At 38.7% G+C, this 27,687-nt stretch overlaps 1 protein-coding gene across 3 annotated transcripts in view; it reads left to right on the top strand.

Moving 5' to 3' along the window:
* The window catches only part of NLGN4X (neuroligin 4 X-linked), a 419,494-nt gene that overhangs the window by 151,568 nt on the left and 240,239 nt on the right, over positions 1 to 27,687 (top strand). For all 3 annotated transcript variants that reach the window (XM_089683877.1, XM_089683880.1, XM_089683878.1), the window contains exon 2: positions 26,852 to 27,609. In XM_089683877.1, coding sequence (XP_089540003.1) covers positions 27,138 to 27,609 — 472 coding nt within the window. In that variant the 5' untranslated portion in view covers positions 26,852 to 27,137. The remainder of the gene's footprint in view (positions 1 to 26,851; positions 27,610 to 27,687) is intronic.

The following is a 27,687-nucleotide window of genomic DNA, read 5'->3' on the forward strand; positions in this document are numbered from 1 at the left end:
TATAAAAAGGTTTGGGTTACAAAATGCTCCTGAAACACTTCAAAGGGCCATGGACAGAGCTCTATAACCCCACCAGCAGTATGCAGTCACATGTCTGAATTACCGTATTTTCCGGCGTATAAAACGACTTTTCAACCCCTGAAAATCTTCTGAAAAGTCGGGGGTCGTCTTATACGCCGGTGCGTGTCAGGGCGGCACTTTTTCGAGGGGCGGCGTGGCGGCGTGGCGCCGCCCCCCCTCCTCCTCCAACTGACACTGACTAAGTACAGGGGTGGGCAGAGGGGCTGCTGTACCTTACCTGGCTCCGGTCCCATGACGATCCGGTCCAGGAAGCGCGGCTGCTCCTTCTTTCAGTTCGGCCGCTCGATGGTCACGCGGCCGCTCGGCTCCGCCTCCTCACCGGTGATTGGGCGCCAGCACTGGAAAGGCACACAGGCGAAGAAGGATCAGCCGCTCCTCTCCCCCACTGACGCTAACGATGGGGCACTGTTCCTCCCCCACTGACACCAACGATGAGGCACTGTTCCTCCCCCACTGACACCAACGATGAGGCACTGTTCCTCCCCCACTGACACCAACAATGAGGCACTGTTCCTCCCCCACTGACACCAACGATGAGACACTGTTCCTCCCCCACTGACACCAACGATGAGGCACTGTTCTCCCCACTGATACCAATGATGGGGCACTATTCCTCCTCCCCACTGACACCAATGATGGGGCACTATTCTCCCCACTGATACCAATGATGGGGCACTATTCCTCCCCCACTGATACCAACGATGGGGCACTATTCCTCCCCCACTGACACCAACGATGGGGCACTATTCCTCCCCCACTGATACCAATGATGGGGCGCAATTCCTCCCACTGACACCAATGATAAGGCACAATTCCTGCCACTGATACCAATGATGGGGCGCTATTCCTCCCACTGACACCAATGATGGGGCGCAATTCCTGCCACTGACACCAATGATGGGGCGCTATTCCTCCCACTGACACCAATGATGGGGTGCTATTCCTCCCACTGATACCAATGATGGGCCGCTATTCCTCCCACTGATACCAATTATGGGCCGCTATTCCTCCCACTGACACCAATGATGGGCCGCTATTCCTCCCACTGACATCAATGATGGGCCGCTATTCCTCCCACTGACACCAATGATGGGCCGCTATTCCTCCCACTGACACTAATGATGGGCCACTATTCCTCCCACTGACACCAATGATGGGCCGCTATTCCTCCCACTGACACCAATGATGGGCCGCTATTCCTCCCACTGACACCAATGATGGGCCGCTATTCCTCCCACTGACACCAATGATGGGCCGCTATTCCTCCCACTGACACCAATGATGGGCCGCTATTTCTCCCACTGACGCTAATGATGGGGCACGATTCTTCCCACTGACACCAATGATGGGGCACGATTCTTCCCACTGACACCAATGATGGGGCACGATTCTTCCCACTGACACCAATGATGGGGCACTATTCCTCCCACTGACACCAATGATGGGGCACTATTCCTCCCACTGACTAATGATGGGGCACTATTCCTCACACACTGACACTAATGATGGGACACCATCATTGGTGTCAGTGGGAGGAATAGTGTCCCATCATTGGTATCAGTGGGAGGAATAGTGCCCCATCATTGGTGTCAGTGGGAGGAGTAGTGCCTCATCATTGGTGTCAGTGGGAGGAATAGCACCCCATCATTGGAATACCATACTGAAACAGCATACCATATTGAAATCAAATCTGATGTTTTTTTATTTGGTGTGCGTTGGAAGAGGGGTAGTCTTATACGGCGAGTATAGCTCAAACCCTATATTTTAACAGGAAAAGTAGGGGGTCGTCTTATACGCCGGAAAATACGGTATACAGTGTTACATAGCGCTGACTTGGAGACTCACATGCCCCATTAGATGCTCTCTTTAAGGCAGGTTTTATGGTAAATCCCTAAAAGTCTTCCACTGGTTTATAGGAAGCCAAGTACTTGGGCTACACTATTGGTTGGGGAATAATAAAACTTCAGTTGAAATAAACACTAGCCATCCAAGAATGGCCAAATCCCACAAACAAGAAACATGTCAGAGTTTTCCTTGGCATACTGGGTCAGTCTTATCTGGAGATTTATCCCAAAATGTGCAACTCTGGCAGCCCTGACCCTACTAAAGGAAAAAACTCAGTAACAGTAAAATGATACCCAGAAACAGAAGAATCTTTCCAAGTTCTGAATTGTAGTATGTCTGCACAGCTAGTTTTGTACTCCACAGATTTTTCCAGGAATTTTGAAGTCCCTGATGCATTCAATGTCTGTTTGAGGGTGGTGTTGTCACAGGTACAGGATGTGGATCCTTAATTAGCATATAAAGAAATATGCAGTAATTGAGAAAGAATGTTTAGCCATGCAGTGGGCTTTGGATCCATTAACATACAGTACTATTTGTTAGGACGCCAGTTTGACTTGGTGACTGACCATGCTCTCCTCAAATGGACGGCCCACAAGAAAGGTACAAATAGACAGGCGATCCAGTTGTTTTTGACTCTACAGGATTATTAATTTTCATAAAATAGGAAATGTACACATCAAGAATGTAATCCTTTTTTTCTTGGCAACAGGTGTTCCAACACTGGCTGAATGGTGGGTGTGGGTGTCTCTGCACCACTGCCTTGCATTTAGGCCAGCTTTACATACATTCAGTCGAATAGGAGTACCAAATAAACAATAAATAAAATGTCTAAGAGTCAAAAGTTTTTAATGATAAAATTGGTTCATAGCAGAAAAAAATCAATCAGGGACCAAGCAGACTCCCCCTTCATTAGGGCTTATTAATTTTTGATGTGCTTAAATTGACTTAGGTAAGCAGATCTGGACTGTGATTTACTGCTTGGAATGGTTTCAGGATGGCAGGTTAAACAAGCTTTAATGAGTACGACACAGGGAAGTCCTTTTGATATTTTCTTACCAGAGTCAATTTAAGCACAGCGAAGATGCCTAAGCCCTGCTGAAGGGGAAGTTTGTTTGGCCCACAAAACACATTGGGGTTGATGTACTAAAACTGGAGAGTGCTAACTCAGCAGCTGTGCATGGTAACCAATCAACTTCTAATTCCAAGTTGTTCATTTAAAGTGGTTATAAAGGCTTGCTATTTTTTTTCTTTAAAATAAATACATCATACTTGCCACGATGGGTCACCTGCTGGTGCTTCTGGCTCCTCCCCCTTGCCTGAGAGCTGCTTGCTCTGGGGGCACTCTTGCATGCTCACTCCTGAGCCACCTCTGTGTGTCAATGAGTAAGGTAAAAAACCCTCAACCTTTAAAAACACTTTAAGCTTTGGCAAAAAAACATGGAAACCTATTGGTTTCTATGCAGAGCTGCACCAGATTTTGCACTCCCAGGTTTTTGTAAATCAACTCCACTGATTTTTTTTCTGCAATGAACAAACTTTATTTTGAATTGAATAATATTATGAAAACTTTGGACTTTTGGACATTTGTTTGGTGTTCTCATTGGACTATATCCATGGGGATTCTCAACTATGGGTTCCGTGCCCATTTCCAAAGAGTGTTCCCATTTCGTGAAGTGCTGCCAAAATGGAGCCAATGTGCTCTTTGATAACTACAGTGACCCTTAGAAAATCTGCATCCAGCATTCTCTTTGCTCTTGTGTTTGAACTCTTCAACCACATAAGTGTATTCTATCCCTTCCTGCCACGTGAAGTACCTCTTTGAGGCTATCCTGCATATTTGGTAATACATTTCTTATCAGGAAATAGCTTAATCTCTGCAGGTATTAACAAAAGTGGATCAGCATTGAGACCCTCAATTTATTTACCACTTAGGACACCCTCTGCATTAATTTTTATGTGCTTTTTTAAAGTCCATGTACATGTATTCCTTCTTAAAGAGAGTTGTACCAATGATATTGGATGATTTGCATGACAAGTAGAGGCACAGACAGCAATAAAAATCTGACAGGAGTTTCAAAGCTTATTCATTGAGGGTTAATTACTAAAACCAGAAAGTGCAAAATCTGCTGCAACTCTGCATAGAAACCAATCAGATTTCAAGTTTTATTACCAGAGCTTAACTGAACAAGTTAAAGTTAGAAGATGATTGGCCACCGTGCAGAGCTGCATCAGTTTTAGTAAGTTTGTTATTTTATTTATTACAGGTTCTTATATAGCACCTTCAGTTTATGCAGCACTTTACATATATTGTACATTCACATCAGTCCATAACCCTCAAGGAGCATACAATCTAAGGTCTCTAACTCACATTCATACATACACACATTAGGGCTGATTTAAACAGCATCTAATTAACCTATCAGCATGTCTTTGGAATGTGGGAGGAAACTGGAGCACCCAGAGGAAACCCACACAGACATAGGGAGAACATGCAAACTCTGTGCTGTGGTTGAGATTTGATTCAACAACTCTACTGCTGCCAGGCAAAAGTGCTAACCACTTAGTTACTGTGCTGCCACCATTGTGTCCAAATTTTTGACTTGAGTGAAATCTATCTTTTTAAAATTATTTTTTTTTTTTATATATTTTTTTTAATATATTTTTTTATATATATTATTTTACTTCCGATCTCCAGAATTTGCCTTCAGTCTTGCATAGATGTGCAGAAAGCCAGATAGAGTCTTTCTCATTTCCTAGCTGAAAGAAATCCAGTATCATCTAGCCTTTTACTGTCCCCAGCAGGTCTTTTCATAAATGGTTTCCAGTTCTTTCAATCATGTGAGCATCATCTTGAATGGTCTGCATTCAAATGCAGCTGGCCTAGGAATGCACACTCCTGCACACTGACATCCACCCACCTAGGCATTTTAATATTTGCATAACTCCAACCAAAAGCCACCCATTGTTTGCATCAGGGCTAGAGAGCTCTTGAAAAAGGTTCTGAGGCACAGTGCTGTGAGGTTTCCAGAAAGTTATGTAGAAGATCCTGCCAGCCTCTTCCACCAGACACTACCTGCCTGCTTTGCATGGAGACTAAAATAAGGTATATAATGTAAATGAAGGAGTTCCATATAAACAATGCTATTATCATGTTGATGATTGATGTTGGTAAGGTGTAACCAGGGAAGGCAAAATGTAAGCAGCTTAAACTTCAGCATTAACCAATATATTAAACACGAAATCATAAAATATAGAAACAAATTATGATTTTAATGGAGTGTCTGCCATCTTATATCATCTTACTGTTATACACTTAACAGGCTGATCTCAACCATTACAAAAATAAAAAAGACTCACAAAAATAGTAACCCTGTCTCATTTAAATGCTACATTTTTATTAGCACAGAGTGATCAAATGAGCTCAGTGGCACTGGAGAACAAGAAGAAATGCAAGCTTATCTAGTCTAGCCATCATAAAACATCAGCTAATGGGAATGTCATAGACATTGTAGACAAAGGAGGAAAGAATGATTGCTTTTAAGCATTTGGTACTTTAGGAAAGACTTGCACAATATTTCCTAGTGGAAACGCAGTACAATGTTAATTTGTTTTAATAATTTTAAATATTGCAGTGATCACTAAGCATAGGATAAGGGTATACTGATAGATTTGGGCCATGCCACATACTTTAATGCTCTAAAAAAATACTGGCTGTATTCTAATTTTAAAGATTACAGTTCTATGCTTTTCATGTGAGGAAATTATTTTGCTAAAAACCTTACCTGAAAGTTTTAATAACCATTTTTTATATTTCATGATACTATCTTTACTGCTTCATTAGTAGAGGAAAACACTGTATAATGATGGGTCGACATAAGATAAACAATATACTTAATTCTAAGTGAAAATTCTTTTGTACTAATTGTTTATCTCTTTTAACCACTTGCCTACTGGACACTTTAACCCCCTTCCTGTCCAGGCCAATTTTCAGCTTTCAGGCTGTTGAATGACTTTGAATGACTATTGTGTGGTCATGCAACACTGTACCCAAATACAATGTTTATCATTTTTTTAGACATATAGAGTTTTATTTATTTTTGTATTTAATCACCACTGGGTTTTTAATGTTTTGCTAACATGATGAAAAAAGGCTGAAAATTTTGGGGAAAAAAGTTTTTCTTAGTTTCTGTTATAACATTTTGTATATGTAATTTTTCTCCTTCACTGATGTGCACTGATGAGGCTGCACTGATAGGTGGCACTGATGAGGAGGCACTGATAGGTGGCACTGATGGGCACTGATAGGTGGCACTTATTGGCATTGCTTGGCACAAATAGGTGGAACTGATGGGTACTAATAGACTGCAGTGATGAGGAGGCACTGATAGGCAGCACTGATGGGCATTGACAGACATCACTGATGGATACTGATAGGCAGCACTAATGGGCACTGATAGACATCATTGATGGACACTGAGAGACATCACTGATGAGCACTGAAAGGCAGCACTAATGGGGCTGTACTGATGGGGCTGCACTGATAATGTCCCCTCTGATGATTGCCATTATCAGGAAATGCCGATTATCGGCAGTCCTCTCCTCACGCTAACAATGGGCATTTCCTGTTTACATGTGATCAGCTGTGATTGGACACAACTGATCACATAGTAAAGTGCCTACATCATCAACTCTTTCCTGTGATATGTGATCTGCACATATATGCACAATCGCGGCTAGAGTGGGAGCACAAAATATAACGTCCTCCCAGAACAGGAGAGCTCCCGCCCCTCCGTCATTTCCCAATAAGGCGGTGGGAGGCAGTTAAAGTCCTAGCAAGTACAAAAAATCCTGTTGTGGACTGACATGTGGAACAAGTGATGTAAGTCATGCCCAGTTTCCTTTGCTGAGCTACTCAAACTCCCCCACTCCATTATCTTGACCATATAGACACTAATCATTTTATAGGCCCTAGATAAGAACTAGGAAGGATATTCAAGCCTAGTACACACGGTCAGAAAATCAGAAAAGCGATCGTAATCTGATCGTTAGTACACAGCTTTCATCTGAAATTGAAAGGACAAGCATGGATATTTTTCTCATACAATACCAGATCGTACGATTTTCATTTGATCAATACAGTTTTTGTCTGAAAACACTTCCGAATTTTCTTTCTGTCATACAAGAATTTTCATAACTTTAGTAACCTCTTCCCTTTCGATATGAGACTAGAATGCAAAAAAAAAAATGGACGATCATTCATCCAATATTCTCATCATGTGTACAGGGCTAAACTATCCTTGAGATAATACAGAAAGCATGCAGAGGAGAGAAGAACAGCTCTGAATTTCTGATATGATCAAAAGGAATTTTTTGCGTTTATTGAATAAATATAACAAAGTGCTTTATATGGTATATCAAACGGTCACAAAAAGGGAAGTTCCTTGTTAGGGTTTACATACAATATAAGATAAGAAACAATTGAGTACTGTCCGTGATACTTTTTTTTATTTACACTAACATACAATTTTGAGGACAAGTTTTCGGGGTATGTCCCCTTCTTCAAGGACCTTGAAGAAGGGGACATACCCCGAAAGCTTGTCCTCAAAATTGTATGTTAGTGCAAATAAAAAAAGTATCACGGACAGTACTCAATTGTTTCTGTCGCAAGTGCACTAATACGGCTACAATCACCTCAAGCAATATAAGATAAGGAAATGTGAAAGAGAATTTTACAATAAAGCAGTACTAAACCCAAAAATAAACATTCATTAACCACAAACCCTCCAGAGGATTTACCCCCGTTCCTGATCAGGCCATTTTTTGTGACACAGCGCTGAGTTAGTTTAACTGACAATTGTGTGGTCATACAACACTGTACATAAATGAGATGCATGTGCTTTTTACCCCACAAATAGAGCTTTCTTTCAGTGGTATTTGATAAAAAAAAAGACCAGCAATTTTGAAGAAAAAAATATATATTTTTGACTTTTTGCAATAAAACATTTCCAATAAACAAATTTTACAAAGCAAATTTCATTTTAAATTTATGCTAAAATGTATTCTGTTACATGTCTTTGCTAAAAAAAATCCCAATGCTTGTAAATGAATTGGTTTACGTGAAGGTTATAGCATCTACAAATGGCGGTATATATATTTTTTGTAATAGTAGTAACGATGGCAATCAGCGACTTATAGCGGGACTGCGGGACTGCGGCGGGCATTCTGATAGTGAGTGGGAACTGACTAACTGCCACATACAGCTGACACTGTACTAATGACACTGCGCAGGAATGGGTTAACTTTTGGGCAATCAAAGGGTTCACTGTGTGCTGTGTGTGTTTTACTACAGAGACATGCTGCTTTGTATTTCTCTGCTGTGCAGAGAAATACAAAGCAGCATGTCATTGCTGGCAGGAGAAAGACCTGTGTTGTTTACACACAGGTCTCTCCCCTGTCAGCTTTACATGGCAATTGCTAGGTGCCAGCGGGGAATCTCCGGCTGGGACCAGGTTAATGACATCCCTAGCTGGGGTAGGGCAGTGCTTGCATGCATCAGCTACCCGGAAATGCAAATCACGTATATTTACGAGAATTTGTGCAGCCTTGCTGCCTTGTAGCAGTACTTCTAGCATAGGGCGGTGGGCAAACATTTAAATTACAACTTACCAATTCTTAAAAGCATTGAGTACGTTGGTTTTAATTTTTCTTCCTTCATTTTTACCTGGTGATCCATCTGGTACATCAGTTATTTTTCAATTTACTTTAATGGACCAAGCTGTCCAAATTAGCAGTTAAGAGGTTGAGCCAAACCATTTAACACTGACAAGAGAGCTTACAATGGTCAGCTTTTATGAATGTAAAACATTTATCCCAAAGAGGGAAAAAACTTGCTGTAACTGTTTCTAAAAGTATCTGAAGTTCAGCTTTAATTTGTTAATCAAGTCCATTTAAATCTGCTAGCTTAACATTTCCTTTCCCCCAGACTGAAAAAAAAGGAAACAAATGCAGCCAGCACATCTAAGGATTGGTAGGCTTCAATAAAGTAAATTTTTGTTTTTGTGTTTAATACCACTTTAAATTTCAGTACAGAACTGCAGCTGCTCATAGACTTATGTGCGAGGTGTGGGCGTTAAAGCTCTTTGTTGCAGTACCTATGCGATACATGGGCAGATGTTAAGACTTCAGAGAAATTTCTGTGAGATTTACCCTTCATTTACTAAAGAGCACAGGAATTAAATTGTCATTCCAAGAAGGATCTATGAAATTAGAATCTCTTCTTAAGGCACTCTGTGGGACAGCATGGGGTATATTCACACATTTTGATTTTTTGTGATGCTTGGTGAGCTTCTGTAATCATAACTTCAATGTATTTTTCTAGATTTACAGAAATCCCCTGATGTTTGCAACCTAATGTGAGATAAAAACTCCTAAATTTTCTCCTCCCTTGACAACATATTTTTAATAACTTTTTTTTCTTGCTGGCTATGTAACCATTAGCAATATTACATAGAAACAAATGTAAAAACCAACAGACTTTTGAGTATAGGTATGGTGAAGGGGTCGAGCACAGTAAACATTATAAGGTTTCAGGGCAGGAGCTGTGAAAAGCTAACCACTTCCAAGTGTGACCATGGTTGAGTAAAATTTAGCAAATCTATGTGGCTCCAAAGATGGGGTTTCAGCCTATCCATTTAAAACTGTTTTTATAAACCTATATAAGATACACTGTGTAGTGTAAAGTAAAGGAATATAGGGATGTTTTTGCTGCTGAAATAATATTGCTTCTTGGAATGAATTATATTTTCCTCAATTTGAGTTTTCTAATTTTTGATTAAAATGTAACTACTAAATATATAACATCTAGGGGCAAATTTATAACAGCAGATACCACTATTTCCTCTCCAGTGGACAACACAGAGTTTACTGTACCCCGAAGCACTCTAAAGAATGCTCTCTGAATAACGCTCTTCTTTCCAGCACTTTTTATTTAACATTCATTGAAATTAATTATGAAACACATTTCTAAAGCATATCAGTGGGCTTTACTATTGTTCCTTTCTCATTTGAAGAAAAGTAATGGCTATAGTAAGGCCACACTGCTGCTTTGGAAATCAAATCTATAGTTTGCTGAAAAAACAGTGTATTATAAGTTTTTTTTTTCACTTTTTTTAATCCTTTGTTGTATCTCATTGTTGATCTTCAGTAGCCTCTTTGCAGCTGCTTCCTGTCTATATGCGTATATGTGCTACATCAGTGGCTGGTTGGAATTTCTCAGAACAGGTTTCCTTATAGTGGGGACAGTGAAACATATCTGCATAATTTTTTTTTGAATGAGTCACTTGTAGTCTCTATCAGAGGGCCTTGTAATACAGAAACACAACTGGAATGGAGAGACAGAAATAATAATAATAATAATTACTATTATTATACAGAATATACCTTTTAATTATAGTAACATGTAAACGCTGAAGTTTAGGTATGGATATTTTTTCATAGTTACATTGCATGTATATGTATATGTCATATCTGACCAATCCCAGTGGAAGCTGGAAATCATTGTAGTAGGCACCACTAGTACAGTGATCACTGCTAGCTTTCAAGTCCCATGCCAAACGACTGCCCTCCTACCTAACAAACACAAGGGTTTTCTCACTTGGCACAAGTGCTATTCAGAGAACACTTTGCATTTTCTCAATGAATGCAAAGTGTTCTCTGATTGGATGAGGTGGAGTGGTGATGTCATGAGCTCCACCTTATGCAATCAGAAAACACTTTGCATTCATTGAGTGAATGCAAAGTGTTCCCTGAATGGTGCCCATGCCGAGCAAGAAACCTGTGCTCACTAAGCAGCGGGGAAGCCATCCAGCATGGGAATCAGAAGATGATGGTAATCCCAATAGTAACATTGCCTACAAGAGTGATTTCCAACTTTCAAAGGGAACAGGCAGATTCATACATACTTACATTAACTTTGAAAACTATCCATTTGGAAACTTTAGCATTAAAGCTTAATTGAGATCTCATTTATTTGTATTACACTTCCTTGACACCAATAAAACAAATAAAATCAGAGTTGAAAAAAAGTGTTTTTATTCACTATCCTCATTTTTTAAAAAAATTTACAAGCACTTTCAGGCTGTAAAGGTACGGACCTTTAAGAATCACCATCATTTTTCAGCTAGAATGAAAGCTTTATTAAACCCAGGATTCACTATATCCATTCTCACACAGAACATGGAAAGCAATTATTTTAGTAAATTTAAACTGCTAAATACCTTTTCTCATCTGCAGTTAGAGCAATCTTGTGACTTCTATCAGTGTCCAGCAGGGCACTGGTAAAGCTTAGGAGTTTTCATTCTCCTCTCACTGTCCTATGAGGATGCAGGACCCTTGACCCTTTGTCTGGACAGTGCAGATTGGCCTTGTGCTATTCACATGCACTCTCCCAAGAAAAAAAACTCTCTCACATTACACATCAAACTGAAAATGTACAGCTTGTCTCCAAGGCTCTGTTCTATCAGGAGATGAAATGGGGATATTAGAAGAAGGGAGGAACATATAAGACAGGATCAAACATCCTTTTTACACAATTCAAAGGTTAAATTCCTTAGGTTCCACAGTGAGCATAACAAGCATGCTTTACTGCATATACAGACTGATTTTAATGTTGTGGGTTTAGTAACACTTTAAATGTCCCACCTTGTCCTGCTTTCAGAATGTAAGCTGCAGAAATGTACAGAACCTGTACTGTTTAGGATCATTCCAGACAATATGCATCATTTAGTTTTAGGCAGATGCCAGGATAACTCCCCGAGGGTAATTCCATCTTTTCCACAACCCTAGGTATATATATATATATATATACATATATATATATTTATTTTATTTTATTTTATAACGTAAGAACAACATCCAACAGACAGAAAAGGAACCCCTTGCAATGTTTGTAGCAGAATGAAAAGAACAAGAAATTTAACCTCTTCACGCCTAAGGGTAAAACAAATCGAAATGCCTAAGCGCAATTCTGCAATGTTGACATGTGTTAGTAAAACTGTACATATCATCACAACTACTTGTTTTTTTCAGGACAAATTGGGCTTTCATTTGGCGGTAAATGGTAATGGATAGCTCCTAATTTTTTTTTATTATCAAAGGAAAACTGGCCCAAAATAGTAAAAAAAAAATATTTTTTTTTATTTAGCTGTGTGTTTCTTGTTACGACCATAACCTACCTCCATAGAACAAGCCAAAATAAATTCTACAGCTCTTGATGATCACAGCGATACCATATATGTGTATGTTATTTGTTTGTACCCGTAGTACAGCCCAGAAACAATAGTAGCATTTTGTTTTTGTCCGTTTTTTTTTTACCTAAAACACACTCACATTAACCCTAACTGACACTGATACCATTTTTTTTTCCTAAATCCTGACATTTGACCCTGATATTTGACCTTGACCTTTGACCCTAACACTAACCCTGGCACTGAACTAGATCAAACCTTGATCTAGGTATTTTCTTTATTTTTTCTTTTATATTTTAATATTTATTTACTTATCTTCTTTTTTTTTTTTTTTTTTTTACAAACATTTTTTTCTCTTTCTATGTCAGGAGTTAGAAAGATACAATGTATCTCTCTTCTCCATTCATAGAGAGAGAAAAAACAAGGGGGCCGGGTTGCACAGTGATAGCCAATCAGAGGCGGCGCACTCCCAGCACAAAGACAGGTACACAAATATGCGACCCCATGGAAAAAAAGCCCAGTTCCATGAGGCCGCATATTTGTGTGCGTTGGCGTCAAGGGGTTAAAGTAGAACTATAAGCAAAACTATTTTTTTTAATTTTGGATACAGTAAAGAAGGGTTATAACACCTGTCAGTTTTTTCCCATCTATGCATCATTGTCCTATAGTCTAAACAAGAATTGAGAGAAAATCCAACTAAAGTGAGGGAAATCCTAGACTGTAAAAAGGGTCCCTACTGGAAGATTTTCCTTCTATTACTGTTTTGAGGAGAACCCAAAATTTGGGATTTTCTTTCTCTGTCATTTCAATGATAATGGTAAATAGGACAAATAGAGAGAGTGAATCTCCCTAATAGTGGGAAAGACAGAAAATAAAGCCTGACGGTGTTCTAATCCCCCTCCACTATGCAAAACTAAACAAAAAAGTTATGCTTTTCATCCTTTAATAATACTTTTAGTCTTTAAGTAGAGCATTCATGTCAATAGCTATAGTCATAACAAGGTAGATCACTTCCTGCTTTTGTTTCTTGAGATATATATATATATATATATATATATATATATATATATATATGCAGTATATATGAATTTCAGCTCTGATGGGGTAATTAAATAAATATTATTTTCAATATGCTGTACCTGCATTAGAATCAAATATAAAATTACTATGGTATTCTTACTATAGATAAAAGTCTTGACATGTATTTGAAATGAATGTGAGCTTTCCACATGATCTACAGTCAGAGGAGTATGTGAATAGCAAAGGATTCATTGCACCATCTGTTAAAATTATAGAAGTCCACATGCATCTTTGGATGTGCTGTGAAAACAGATGGAGCACTCTAAATAATCTGAACAGTAATCATTCTACAAAGGGCCATTATAAGGCTCCCGATAAATATGTTTTATTACATCAGGAGAGCTGAGTACAATATTGGTCTGTTGCAAATTGGAAAGAGTTATGTTTGCTGTCTGCTTTACAGAGAAAAGTGAAATAACTGAGTATCCCTAATGTAATAAGTCATTCTTTTGTTTTGTTCCCAGAACTGTAATTGATATTTTACTAAGGACTAATGCAGAAACTGATGATAATGAACTAATAACCTTACAAGTAAGGTGCAAACTTCCATGTAGTACTGCAGAGATAAGCTTTGAAAATTATGTAAACTCATGGAGGAAACATTGCTACTGTCTGTACCTTTTGGAAACTCATTAGATGCCCCGGTACCTTTTTCATAGGCTTTTTTGAGTTTGGGCAAGGACACAGGGGCCCCATGATCCCCTATTGCCCGGGGGCCCCATGAGTTGTCAGTCCACCCCTGGTCTGTACTGTACAGCGTTTTGTGAAACATGCTAAGTTTGAAGGTCACTGAAGAAATATATGAACTGCAGTGATAGATCTACAAGCCAACACAGTAAGCACAGACAGAACTGTAATCTTCCATGGGTTGAAATTACCTTCTAGACACAATTTTGGTATTTAACAAAGAAATTCGGCACGTGCAGAAGTTATTCCTTTTAAATAAATCTAAAATAGAACAGTAAATACATTAACAATCTCAATCTCAATAAGCAAAATGCATGTGCTTTTTAATCATTATATATATATATATATATATATATATGTATATATATCGTTTTATATATATATATATATATTTGTATATATATATATATAATTGTTTTTATTTGTTTTTTGTAATCTACTGTATATAAAATAATTAAACATTTTATGCAATGTGCACCATGACATTATTTTGCAGAGTGTTCTAAACATAAAGCACAGCATTTTATGCTCACTTTTGACTCTCAACAAAGCAGAGAGGGAGGCAGGTGTATGTGTTTTGCTTTGTGTCTTTTAAGGTCACTTTATGGTAAAGCAAGGAAGCATATAAAACCTCTGTAGTGTATTAATGTGCTTTACCAAACAAAAATGGCGTACATGCTATTTACAATTATAGGAAAACAATGCAAGATTGATAGATATAGATACAACACATGTACATGCTACCTAACCTCTCCAGCGATTAAGCATGAACAATGGTCTATGTACAATAAGAATATGCTAAAAGTCACTTCTCTCAGGTTGTAGTAGCATCATGATTTCTGTAGAACCCCAGGCTCTACTCTACGAATGATTGCAGGAAATTGGGCGCTAGCATCATCCCCAGGTGCAATTCCTCCTTTGATCTTGTAAAATCCATCTGGTTCAGACCTTCCTTGTTGTTATGTTGTTAGGGAGTCCTCCTTTCAGCTTATGTTGCTGGCCTTTTATTTAGAAAGTTTAGCCATTCCCACATGGATGTGGCCCTTTCTCACTAATTATACAAAACCAGTGCTCAATAAACTCTCCACAGTCCTTTATAAGTCCATGTGTAAATGGTAATATTCTTCTTATGCTCTCACTAGACAAAGCTGTAATAAAGCCTTGTATATTAACCACTTCCTGTCCGTACACTTTTACCCCTTCCTGTCCAGGGCAATTTTTAGCTTTCAGCGCTATCACACTTTGAATGACAATTGCGCGGTCATGCAATACTGTACCCATATGAAGTTTTTACCATTTTTTTGAGACAGATAAAGCTTTATTTTGGTGGTATTTATTCACCGCTGGGATTTTTATTTTTTTTACTATGTAAATGAAAAAGTTCAAAAATTTTGAAAAAAAGTGTTTTTTTAAATAAAATTTTGCAAATAAATAATATTTCATCATAAATCTTAGCCAAAATTTATTCCGTTATTTTTTTAGTAAAAAAAAATCCAAATTAGTTTATAACCAAAAATTATAATTTTTAAACATTTTTTTTTACATTTTATTTTTTTTATATTATTATTATTTTTTTTTTTTTACATACTGTCACCCTAGCAGTACACTGTCACCATGGTGACACTGTACTACTTGTGGAGGGTGATGAAGATTTTTTTTTTTTTTTTTTTACACTGATTGCTTTTACACCCATATAGGATGTAAAAGCAATCATTTCTCTTTCTCTCTGTCTGCATTCCTGCAGTCATTGAGAAATACTGAGTGAGCTGTGAGTGGTCATAGCTTGTCACATGGTACAAGGCTGTTGTGAATAGCCTTGTACCATGTGACCTCTGTGATCATTCACAGATTTCACACATAGTAAGCAATGATGTCACAAGTGACATCTTGCTTACTACTTTGCATGTGATCACTGATTCGCCAATCAGTGATCACATGATCGGGACCTCATACAGAGGTCCCGTCCGACGATCGGTGTTTCACTGTGTCCGGAGGACACAGCAGGCACCGGATCGCGGTGGTGCGCGCTCCCAGGGAGCGCGCACAGCTAGAAAAGGCGGTTGCCGTTTATGGACGGCAACCCAACCCTGGACTGCCACCGCCCTGCCGTTTATAAACAGCAGGCGGACGGCAAGAGGTTAAAACATTTTCTTCTCCTCCCTCTTATCTCCATCTTATACCCTGCACATACTCCTAATTGACATGAAAAGAAAAATAAATTGCATATTGTGTAGTGTGTCCCAAAATTTATATAAATTTACAGTGAATTATTGTGCTCACTTTGCAAGTTAAAAAAATGATGGCTACAGCATGGTTACCCAGTTCTGGGAGGGCGTCATATGACATCCTCCCAAGACGTGCCCTCCCGTGCGCCCTCAGGGGCATGCACCTGGCAATCTCCATGATTGCTGTGTCCTACGGACACAGCTGATCACATGGTGAGGTAAAAGGCCAATCACAGCAGCCTTTTACCACATGCTCAGCTGTGCCCAATGACACAGCAGATCACTGAGTAAATACAGTTGCCGGTTATTGGCAGCACTTTCCACACGCTGTAACAGCGTAAGTAAGGTACAGCTGTCACAGAGCAGATCAGCACTGATGATCAGGGCACTGATGATCAGTGCCCTGCAGTGCCACCCAGCAGTGCAACCTAGCAGTATCCAGCAGTGCCTCCCACCAGTGTCGCCAGTCAGTGCCATCAGTCAGTGCTGCCAGTCAGGGCTATCAATCTGTGCCGTCAGTCAGCGCCACCCATCAGTGTCTCCCATCAGTGCTCAGTAGGCAAGTTTACATATGCAATCAAGATATTTTACATTTATTTATCTAGACTGATTACTTTGCAACAGAAGCTGCACTTTGCAAGGAAATCATCCCCAGAGCTTAGTGAATGAGGTGACGTTCTTATGACTTCCATAATGGAATCATGTGCAAGCAAAACGCTGTTTTTTTTATTTTTCTTTGCGCTTCATTGGGATTTGGAATTTGGATTGATTCCTTCCAAAGTTAAATGTTTTCCACATTTACTAAATTCCCTTTCAAAGTACAACTTCCCTTGCAAAGTGAACAGTCTATTTCTTCCAGCCACCAATCAGATTCAAATATGCCCTGGAAGTTTGAATGTTGGTGATCAAGCAGACAGCAGAGTGAGGAACAGAGAAGGAAAGTTAATCAGCACTGGCTAACTGAAGTATGATCCTACACCCTTTCTATTAAAGAGCAGTGTGTGCTTATTAGTAAGATAAATTAAGTGGACAGACTTTAAATCCTCATACACTTAATGAAAATATTGGATGAATTTTCTTTTTTTTTTTTGCTAGTCTCATATCAACAATTAAGAAGTTAAGAACAGAATACAAATTCGAAAGTGATGAAATGTATTGTATTGTAATGTATTCTTTTTGTTTCTGAGCATGCGTGCTCTTGGTCACTCGTTTTTATTTTTTCAGATTTATACTGTACTGATTGAAAATTGTTAGTTCTGGTATCGAGAACATTTTTTATTCTTGTCCCTTTGCCATGAACTGTCGTGATCGTCTCTCAAAAGCTGTTATCAGATGATCAGATTATCGGATGATCACTTCGAAATCATTATTTTCATAACTGGAAAAGAGTAATAATTGCATCAGTTTTGAGACATCTCAACTCTTGCCAAGAAATGTAACTGACATAATATATGACAAATGTTAACTACAGTTTTCTTGCAGTCAAGCATCCATCATTTTGACACTAATTTGTGCACATGCGTTACCTGATCTGCATTTCCATTATTAAATTCAGCAGGATAATTCACATTGTTTTGTGTTTTACCTGTTTGTATTTTACCCAAAACATATTCTAACTATAGCCTCAGGTTGCCTGATAATATCCAGCCTTGATAAATCTGTCAAATGCACAAATAAGTGATGTCCCTTTTGGAAATATCCATAATGCAGTGTAATAGTTCAGGGCATAACTAAGGTAATAGGAGTTGTTTTTGATGATCTGAAAATGCTGACAATGTAGTGTTGTTTTATTACATAATTAAAGTCATAAGGGAAAGTCTTTTTTTCCGGCACATGCTCATAAATTGTGAAATTCTCTTCCAGAAACAAAGTATGGTAACAATTGCTAAATTAACAGGTTGTCACTGTTCTAGACATTTGATGAGTTTGGTTTATATGCATATCTTTTTACATCATTAAAATGTGACGATTCAGTTGTTGTTACTTTTACCCTCCTGTTCAGGTAACCATAAACTGAAGAAAAGTGCAAGTTTATGTGAAAGTAACTGTTTTGAGCAAATTTCATGGTTGCCCACACATAGTGTATACTATAAATTAACCTCACAGTGATACTTATTTACAGCGGTGTTGAAACAAAAATAAAAGCCGCCTTATACAGTATTTGACTACATTTATGCTATTAACTAATGTACAAATAAAGCAATATGAAAATGCTTAGTATTGTTAGATATTTTCAAAATGTGTTATCCTTATAAAAGTGCTCTTATGGATCTATATTGTATGTACTTACATTGGCCCTAAAGCAAGATTTTTATAAGCAGTCGAAAAGATTCTACTACTGTTAGGACAGCAACACATATCATTAATGCTATGGAACTGAACTCAAGCCATTGTTTCTATAATTTGTAAAATCCTTAAATTAGCCTTTGATCCTGCATAGATTCCACATATTATAATATAGGACCCTAGACATGACCCTAGAGTGGTGAAGTGCTCCAATAACAGGTGATCAATGACAATGATCAATGATCAATGCCTAGTAAATCTTCCCCTCTATCAGCACCCTTGAAGAAATCTTCTCTATAAAACTCTGATGGACTTTATAACGATACGGTTGCCTTTTATTCTTTCTATTTTTTTTTTTTTTTAGTATTTTTTTTTAGCTTATGTTTTGGGAAAAAAGAGAACAATTGAACAAATAAATTGCAAGCTTATTTATTTTTCTTTATTCTTTGGCTGTACAGCTTGCACAATGTAACATTAATTGTTTTTCAACTGGAGAGGAAATGCTGTGCCAATGACATTAGAATCCTGATGAACAATCGCATAGTCCTGTGCACAATGAAAAACTTTCTTACACAAAAAGAAAATGAAGATTTTAAATCTTTGAAATCATGAGCCTAACCACTTCAATACTGGGCACTTTCACCCCCTTCCTGCCCAGGCCAATTTTCAGCTTTCAGCGCTGTTTCACTTTGAATGACAATTGTGCAGTCATGCAACACTGTACCCATATGATATTTTTATAATTTGTTTTCACACAAATAGGGCTTTCTTTTGGTGGTATTTAATAACCATTGTTCTTTTTATTTTTTGCTAAATAAACAAAAAAAGACAGAAAATTTAAAACCAAAAAATATTTTTCTTCGTTTCTGTTATAAAAGTTTGCAAATAAATAATTGTTCCTCATAAATATAGGCCAAACTATATTCTGCTACATTTCTTTGGTGAAAATAACCCAAATTAGTATTTATTAGTCTGTAGGAAAGTTATAGAGTCCATAAACTATGGTATATCTGAAAATTGATCAATCCAAATGTACTGATGGCCTCTCATGACTTGAGGCCCAAAAATATCAGGACAGTACAAATACTCTTCAAATGACCCATTTTTCCAAGGTATTTAATAAAAGGCATGGTGAGTTTTTTGAAGTTGTCATTTTTTTGTCATAATCTTTGAAAAATGAACAAAAAATGTTCACTATTTTTTATACATACTGTCACCAGTGCAGTACAGTGTCATCATATAACTGGTGTTGCAGTGATCAGGGACACTGGTAACAGTAAAAAAAAAAATTCTACTTTTTTCTTACAATTTTTTTAACACATGGTTATAATCAACCATTTTTACTGAATGACATTGATTCATTCAGTGTGTATTTTTTGGCCTTGTCTGTACCATATAATCACGGTGGCCAATCACAGCTATCAACACGATTGTACACAATGAATGGCATGAATCTAAGCCATTGATTGTTTACGATTGTCATGTGATCTGCTGTGATTGGTCACAGTAATCACATGGTACCAGCAGTGCACCGGTACAGGGAACTGTCACTGGCTGTGTCCTGTGAACACAGCCAGTGTCAGATCATGCCCACAGTGTGATGTGTCATTCTGCTATACTTGGTTCATTTAATTATAAAATCTAGTCCAAGAACTTTTCATAGTGAAAAAATATAAATACTGCAGTATGTGTAATGACATTTTCCTAGAAATATAGCAAGCTATAAAATCACATTTAATAATTACATTAAAATGTAATAAATATATAGCTATACAAACATTAATACAACTTCTACAGAATAGGCAAATTTAATTGCCATAATACCATATAATAAAGCTCACCACTAACATTTTCTAATAAATCAACATTATCCAGAAGCTGCGGTATATTAAGTTCCTCCTTTATGCTCTTTTAATCTATAAAATGTTATTCCCTGTATATTTATTGCTCATAACATCCAGATCTAATGAATTTATATATTGCTTTCAGGTAACTCTTTTTTATATAATCATGAGCTTTTAAACCAAAAAATCTAATGTATACTGAGGAGTATCTACATAAATTATATTTTAAAGCAGTATTAAACCCAAAAGCAAATATTTATTATATTGTAGCTTGCCAATTCTTATATGTGATTGGCTGCATTAGGTTTTTTTTTTAGGATTTCTATTTCTATTGTCATCTAATGATCTGGCCAGTAAGTCTGGTGTTTTTCAAAAGAACAAGCTCTCTTCCAGATGTATCAGTTTATAAGGGGTGATACAAACCTTTTAACACTGAGAGGGGTGCTTACAATGATCCACTTTTATTTATTCATGTAAAACTTTTGGCCTAAAAGAAATAAAAACTGTTAGCTGTATCTGATTATAAAGTGACATAACTGTGCATTTCTCTATGATGTCATTATAATATCACATTCCCAGAAAAACTACATACACAAAAACAATGGTGACAAAAATGTGACCTTCCACATCTTACTAGGCTGTACGGACAGCTCTTTCTTTCACATAAAATATTTTACAAACATTTTTAAAACATTTTGCATAATTGAGCCCTGCTCTTAATCCTTATAAAATGCCAGTCAACAAGCTGGTAAGTAAAGTAAGTAACATCTAAAGTTTTCATTTTATTTTTTATACTACTCCCGTTCTATATTGATACACTGTAATTTTATAGTAATATAAAAGTGCAAGCAGGGAGCATTGCAAAGGAAGGGTACAAAGACATAGGATTAGTCAAGATATAAGAGCCAACTAAACATAGATGGTGAATCTAGGAAGGTGGCCCTTTAATCAAACCACACAATACTTGAAGAAAACTTAGAACATTTGGAATTATCATAAAGAAGTTTTTATCAAACGTTAAAAAAATAAAGAGACCTTATTACTGGGAAAAAAATATGTGACTCCCTCTTTACTTCTTGTTTGGCAGCTCTGTTCATATACAGATTATTTGTGTTAGTTATTTCACCTTTGCGTAAATCTAGAAAAAAAAAAATCCAACCAAAATGTATATGTTCCATGAAAAAAAATATTGATTTAGACCAGCTACATTTACAAAATATGTTACCCCAACATTTCATAATGATATGTATTTGTTGTACCATGTACTTGTTGTAAAGAAAATCCTGTTTTCTTTGTATTGCTTCTTTGTGTGAAATACCTGGTGATCCTGCCAGTTCTCCTGCTTTCATGTTCAAATTGACCATGCTAGACATAGGAACATATCCTTCCCAGAGTGGTCAGTTCTCTGGCCGTGATAAATCCCCCCTTTAGTAGAGTTAGTGGCAGTGTCATCAATAAAAACTCCTTTCATTGCTGTTAGTGGTCAAGCCAATGATAATAACTCTCCTCCTTCTTTTGGCATGAGTGGCAGCAATAATAACCTCTCTTTCATTGACAATGACACTGGAAGCAATAATAACCCCCCCCCCCCCTTTCACTGGTGTTAGTGGCAATAATAAATACCTTCCCTTTAATGGTGTCAGTGGTGGTAAAAATAAACACCCCTGTTGTTCAGTGATTAATCTTGCCCTATTTCCACCCTCCCTGAAGTTGTTGGATGAGAATTATACTATCCCTGTCACATTTGAGTGTTGGTGCTAGAACCCAGAGGTACTCATGCCCTCTGCACTCCACTTTATAGGTATGATCTTGCACAACAAAAGAAGGTCCCACCAACCACCAGCTAGGCAGCCCTGCTATATTACATTGTAACCCAATCTTGAGCACTTTGCTTAACCTCTTGCTGACCGCGCATAGCCGAATGACGGCTTCACCGCGGCCGGCCAGTTCTGAGTGGGCGTCATATGACGTCCTCCCAGAACGCGCTCTCCTGCGTGCCCCAGGGGGCGCGCACCCGGCGATCTCCGTGATCGCTGTGTCCTACGGACACAGCTGATCACGTGATGTGGTGAAAGGCCGATCCCACCGGCCTTTTACCACGTGATCAGCGGTGTCCAATGACACGCTGATCACAGGGAAATGCAAGTGCCGGTTCTCGGCTGCACTTTCCTCACGCTGTCAGATCGTGAGGAAAGTACTGCCGAGAACCGGCAGTTGTCAGAGCGGGGATCGGCACCGATCATCAGGGCACTGATGATCAGTGCCCTGATGATCGGTGCCCAGCAGTGACACCCGCAAGTTCCGCCCAGCAGTGCGCCCACTTGCCCCGCCCACCCGTTCCCAGCAGTGCCCCCACCTGTGTCCAGCAGTGCCCCCACCTGTGCCCAGCAGTGCACCCACCTGTGCCACTCTGCAGTGCCACCTACCTGTGCCCAGAAGTGCCACCTACATGTGCCCAGCAGTGCCACCCACCTGTGCCCACCCACCTGTGCCCACCAGTGCCACCCACCTGTGCCCACCAGTGCCACCCACCTGTGCCCACCCACCAGTGCTGCCCACCAGTGCCACCCACCAGTGCAGCCCAGCAGTGCTGCCAGTCAGTGCCACCAGTCAGTGCCCAGGGGTTGTGCCAGTCAGTGCCGCCAGTCAGTGCCCAGAAGTGATGCCAATCAGTGCCGTCTATCAGTACCCATCATCAGTGTCACCTATCAGTGCCGCCTATCAGTGCTGCATATCAGTGCCGCCTATCCGTGACCCCTAATTAGTGCTGTCTATCAGTGCCGCCTATCCGTGCCACCTCATTAGTACTGCCTATCAGTGCCCTTTAGTGCTGCCTATCAGTGCCCATCAGTGCCGCCTATCAGTGCCCATCAGTGCCGCCTCATCAACGCAAATCAGTGAAGGAGAAAAAATACCTGTTTGAAAAATTTTATAAAAGAAACAAATAAACTTTTTTTTTTTTTCAAATTTTTTGCACTTTTTTTAATTTATAGCGCAAAAAGTAAAGCGCCCAGTGGCGATTAAATACCACCAAAAGAAAGCTCTATTTGTGAGAAAAAAATGATCAAAATTTCATATGGGTACAATGTTGCATGACCGCGCAATTGTCAATCAAAGTGCGGCAGCGCTGAAAGCGGAAAATTGGCCTGGTAAGGAAGGGGGTATAAGTGCCTGGTAGGCAAGTGGTTAATCAGAATTTATTATGGACTAGAGGGATTAACCAGCAAAAAACAAAAATGTTGTCAAGATCTACATATTCCTTTATGCATGTGGATACTTTTAGCTGCAGTTCATTTTTGCACAAAGTAAAAACACAGTACAATAAGAAAATAATAAGGTAAGAATCAGTGCGTTCTGCATTGGTTACATTATAAATATTCAGGTAAATATACTTTAACCACATGCCGCCCAGCCACTGTAGAAATACGTTGGCAGGGCAGCACAGCTGGGCAAAACCATGTTTTAAAACAGGTAGGTGTGTTTTCAAAACAGGTGGTGGGGGGGGGGCGCCACCGCCCTACCTGTCCCGCCAATCACGGCCGCGGATGTCAGTCGCCGGGTCACAGCCGATCGTTACCGGCTGTGTCCCGGCAATTAGCGGCAATCACTGACAGAAAGCAGGGCTGCAGTAGCTCTGCTCTCTGTCAGTTCCCTGACAGCTCCTGACAGGCTGATCGGGAGAGAAGAGTTTATTTGTTCCCTGCAGTACACACCCCCGCCCCCTAGTAAAACACTCCCCTCACACAGTTAACCCTTTCACTGAATAATAAAGTTAACCCCTTCCTCCCCAGTGCCATTAGTACAGTGTCAGTGTTTTTTTTTGCTCTGATCACTGTATTGGTGTCACTGGGGATGTCAGTGACCCCAAGTCAGTTCCCCCCCCCCCCCCAGTGTCAGAATGTCTGCCGCAGTCCTGCAGTCCTGCCATAATTCGCTGGTCGCCACCATAAGTCACTGATCGCCGCCATAAGTCACTGATCGCCGCCATTATTAGTATAAAAAAAATTAAAAATCCCAGTATCTTTCCCGTCATTTGTAAACCAATAATTTACGTAAACCAATTAATTTACACGTATTAGGGTTTTTTGTAGCAAAGACATGTCGCAGAATGCATTTTGGCAGAAATTTATGACTAAATTTGATTTTTACATTTTTTTATACTGGGCATGTTTTATAGCAAAAAGTCCAAAATATTGTTTTTTTTCCTCAAAATTGTCAGCCTTTTTTTTGTTATAGCGCAAAAAATAAAAATCGCACAGGTGATCAAATACCACCAAAAGAAACCTCAATTTGTGGGAAAAAAGGATGTAAATTTAATTTATGTACCGTATTGCATGACCGCGCAATTGTCCGTTAAACTAGCGCAGCGCTGTATAGCAAAAAAATGGCATAAATTGCAGTATCTATACCATAGTTTGTAGACTCTATAACTTCCACAAAGCAATCAATATACACTTATTGGGATTTTTTTTACCAAAAACATGTAGCAGAATACATTTTGGCCTAAATTTATAACTAACTTTGAGTTTACTATATATTTTTTATATAGAATATAAAAGATGTGGCGCTATATCACAAATATTATTATGCAAAAACGTCCAAGATATCAATATATAGTGATTAGGTGACTAATGTGATCACAAACATTATGTCACAAGCAGAGTGACATGCAGTGCAAATTAAACAGTCTTAGTGACAATCCCTCTCCTTCAAAGTGCTTCTTCCATGCGGTGATAGTGTGAAGGGTAAGGCTGTGCACTCACCAGATGCACAGTGTAACTGCACATTTAGAGATAAATTTTCTCTACTTAATTCACTGGTAGCTCCTAAAGGTCAGGTGCAGGGTGACTGTCTTATCAGGAGATAAGACGTGGACATTTGATCAAGAGGGGAGCAGAGAAGTCAGGATTAAATGGCATTTTTACACAATGCAGAGGATTAACCCCTTAGGTTCCACAGGAATTTCGACTGAAACTGATAAGGTTATAGGACATAATGTTGACATTTCTATTGGTACTGCTAGTGAAGTGGTGCTTTGTCAAAATCCAACACAAGTCGACAAAGGGGCTTGAAGAGGGGCAACAGTTCAGCAGCAACATCCAGCGGGGGGAGGAATACCTGCCTGACCTGACCTTTAGGAGCTACCAGTGGATCCAGTAGAGAAAATTTATCTCTAAATGCGCAGTTACACTGTGCATCTGGTGAGTGCACAGCCTTACCCTTCTCACTATCACCGCATGGAAGAAGCACTTTGAAGGAGAGGGATTGTCACTAAGACTGCATGTCACTCTGCTTGTGACATAATGTTTGTGATCACATTAGTCACCTAATCACTATATATTGATATCTTGGACGTTTTTGCATAATAATATTTGTGATATAGCGCCGCATCTTTTATATTCTATGTTTTTGCAAGGTTTTTGGTATCCTTTTTGATGCTGTGGCTGCTTTATTTGTCCATAGCGCTCAAAACTTCTTTTAAAATATATTTTTTATAGCTGAAAGTAAAAAATATTGTTTTTCTTCAAAATTTTTTTTTTTTTGTTTATAGCGTGAAAAATAAAAAGTGCACAGGTGATCAAATACCACCGAAAGAAAGCTCTATTTGTGTGAAAAAAAGGACGTAAATTTCATTTGGGTGCAGCATTGCATGACCGCGCAATTATCAGTTGAATTAGTGCAGCGCCGAGTAGCAAAAAGAGGCCTGGACATTAAGGGGGGTAAATCCTCAGGAGGGCAAGTGGTTAAATAAGGTTGCATCAGTTGCTCTTCCCCATTCTCTTCATCCCATATAAACCACCAACTGCTGAAATCAACTCAGCCGACAGCCTCCTCCACCCAGTTAGGCATGCTCTGGTTTGAGTGTCCGTTCAGACCTCTTCACTGTAGCTATGGACCACAGTGTACTACATATGTATGGCCATTTCTCCATATAGTTTTATAGAGAAGCTGTTTAGTGGTATACATTGTTTTTGATATTAAGAATTTTAGGCTGACTTGTCTTTCAGTGGCATTACTGAACAGTAATGTATACTGGAAAAATATCTCTGCACAATTGTACTTCGGGTGGGTGAATTATTAATTAACAGTATTTTGCAAGACCTCTGCACAGTTCTGTCACTCATTAAGGTAAAAAAATACCATAGTCTTAGTAAAATGCAATAGTTCCTTTACCCTAGGGTGTTTAAATAGTATGCAATGAGGAATAATGTATGTTTATGCTAGGTGTTTAGAGAGGTTTTGCAGGTTAAATAGTTTCCTAACAAACTTTTGCATTATACAGTATGTACTGTTGTCATTCTATGTTTAAATGTAAGTAAATTTTTATGAAATAGAACGGTAATGATGCAACAAAAGTCTTTTAATATACAGTAGATCACAGTTTTGAAAATAAGCTGCAAAAATGTATCAATTAACTCAGTGATGCCATTTTGTATACTAAATGAACACTCCAGTAATCTTTGTCCATGTTTATTTGATTGTTATCCTATTTAGGATATTTAGTAGTTCAGATTATAATATATACTCATAAACCAAATGTTTTTTTCTTATTTTTCAGGCTGATTCAGTGTAAAGGGACACAGTACAAAAATACAATGATAAAACTAAACATTTAAACCAGTGCCAACATTTGGAATAGCAGTCTATCAACTACTTCATTCACATGGAATGGGCTTCACAAAAAAAGTAATCTGGATCTTACAGATGGCAGTAATGAAAATAAGGCAATAATTTCTGTGGCTTATTTGATTGAAAGTATTTGGTTTATCCTGGCTGAAGTTATTTATTTGTTAATTTTCCTCTCTACCTGGGAGATCTCACCTTTGCTGATGTTGATGTAAACGATGTCGAGACCAAAGGGATTACTATGGTTGCCTTTGATCTTCACTCCTGTCTGTGTTGTTGTAAACTCAAACTTGCTACTATGGATTACAGCCTTTGCTGTACGATTTACAATAATAGATGGCCAAGCACAGCATCCAGTTGTACCTACGAACTATGGCAAGATACGTGGCACAAGAACATCTTTATCCATTGAGATTCTTGGACCTGTAGAGCAATATTTAGGAGTTCCCTATGCTGCACCACCAACGGGAGAGAGGCGTTTTCAACCTCCTGAACCACCTTCATCGTGGACTGGTATCAAGAACGCAACCCAGTTTGCTCCAGTATGTCCACAGTTTTCGGATGAAAGATCATTATTAAATGATATGTTACCTGTATGGTTTACTGCCAATTTAGATACAGTTGTAACCTATGTTCAGGATCAAAGTGAAGACTGCCTATATTTAAACATCTATGTGCCAACGGAAGATGGTAAGTGTCTACCAATGATGGCATGATCTAGAAAAAAATCTATCTATCTATCTATCTATCTATCTATCTATCTATCTA

This window comes from Staurois parvus, unplaced genomic scaffold, assembly GCF_062004578.1.
Source record: "Staurois parvus isolate SC_StPar_1 unplaced genomic scaffold, SC_StPar_1.0 ptg000327l, whole genome shotgun sequence".
Lineage (NCBI taxonomy): Eukaryota > Metazoa > Chordata > Amphibia > Anura > Ranidae > Staurois > Staurois parvus.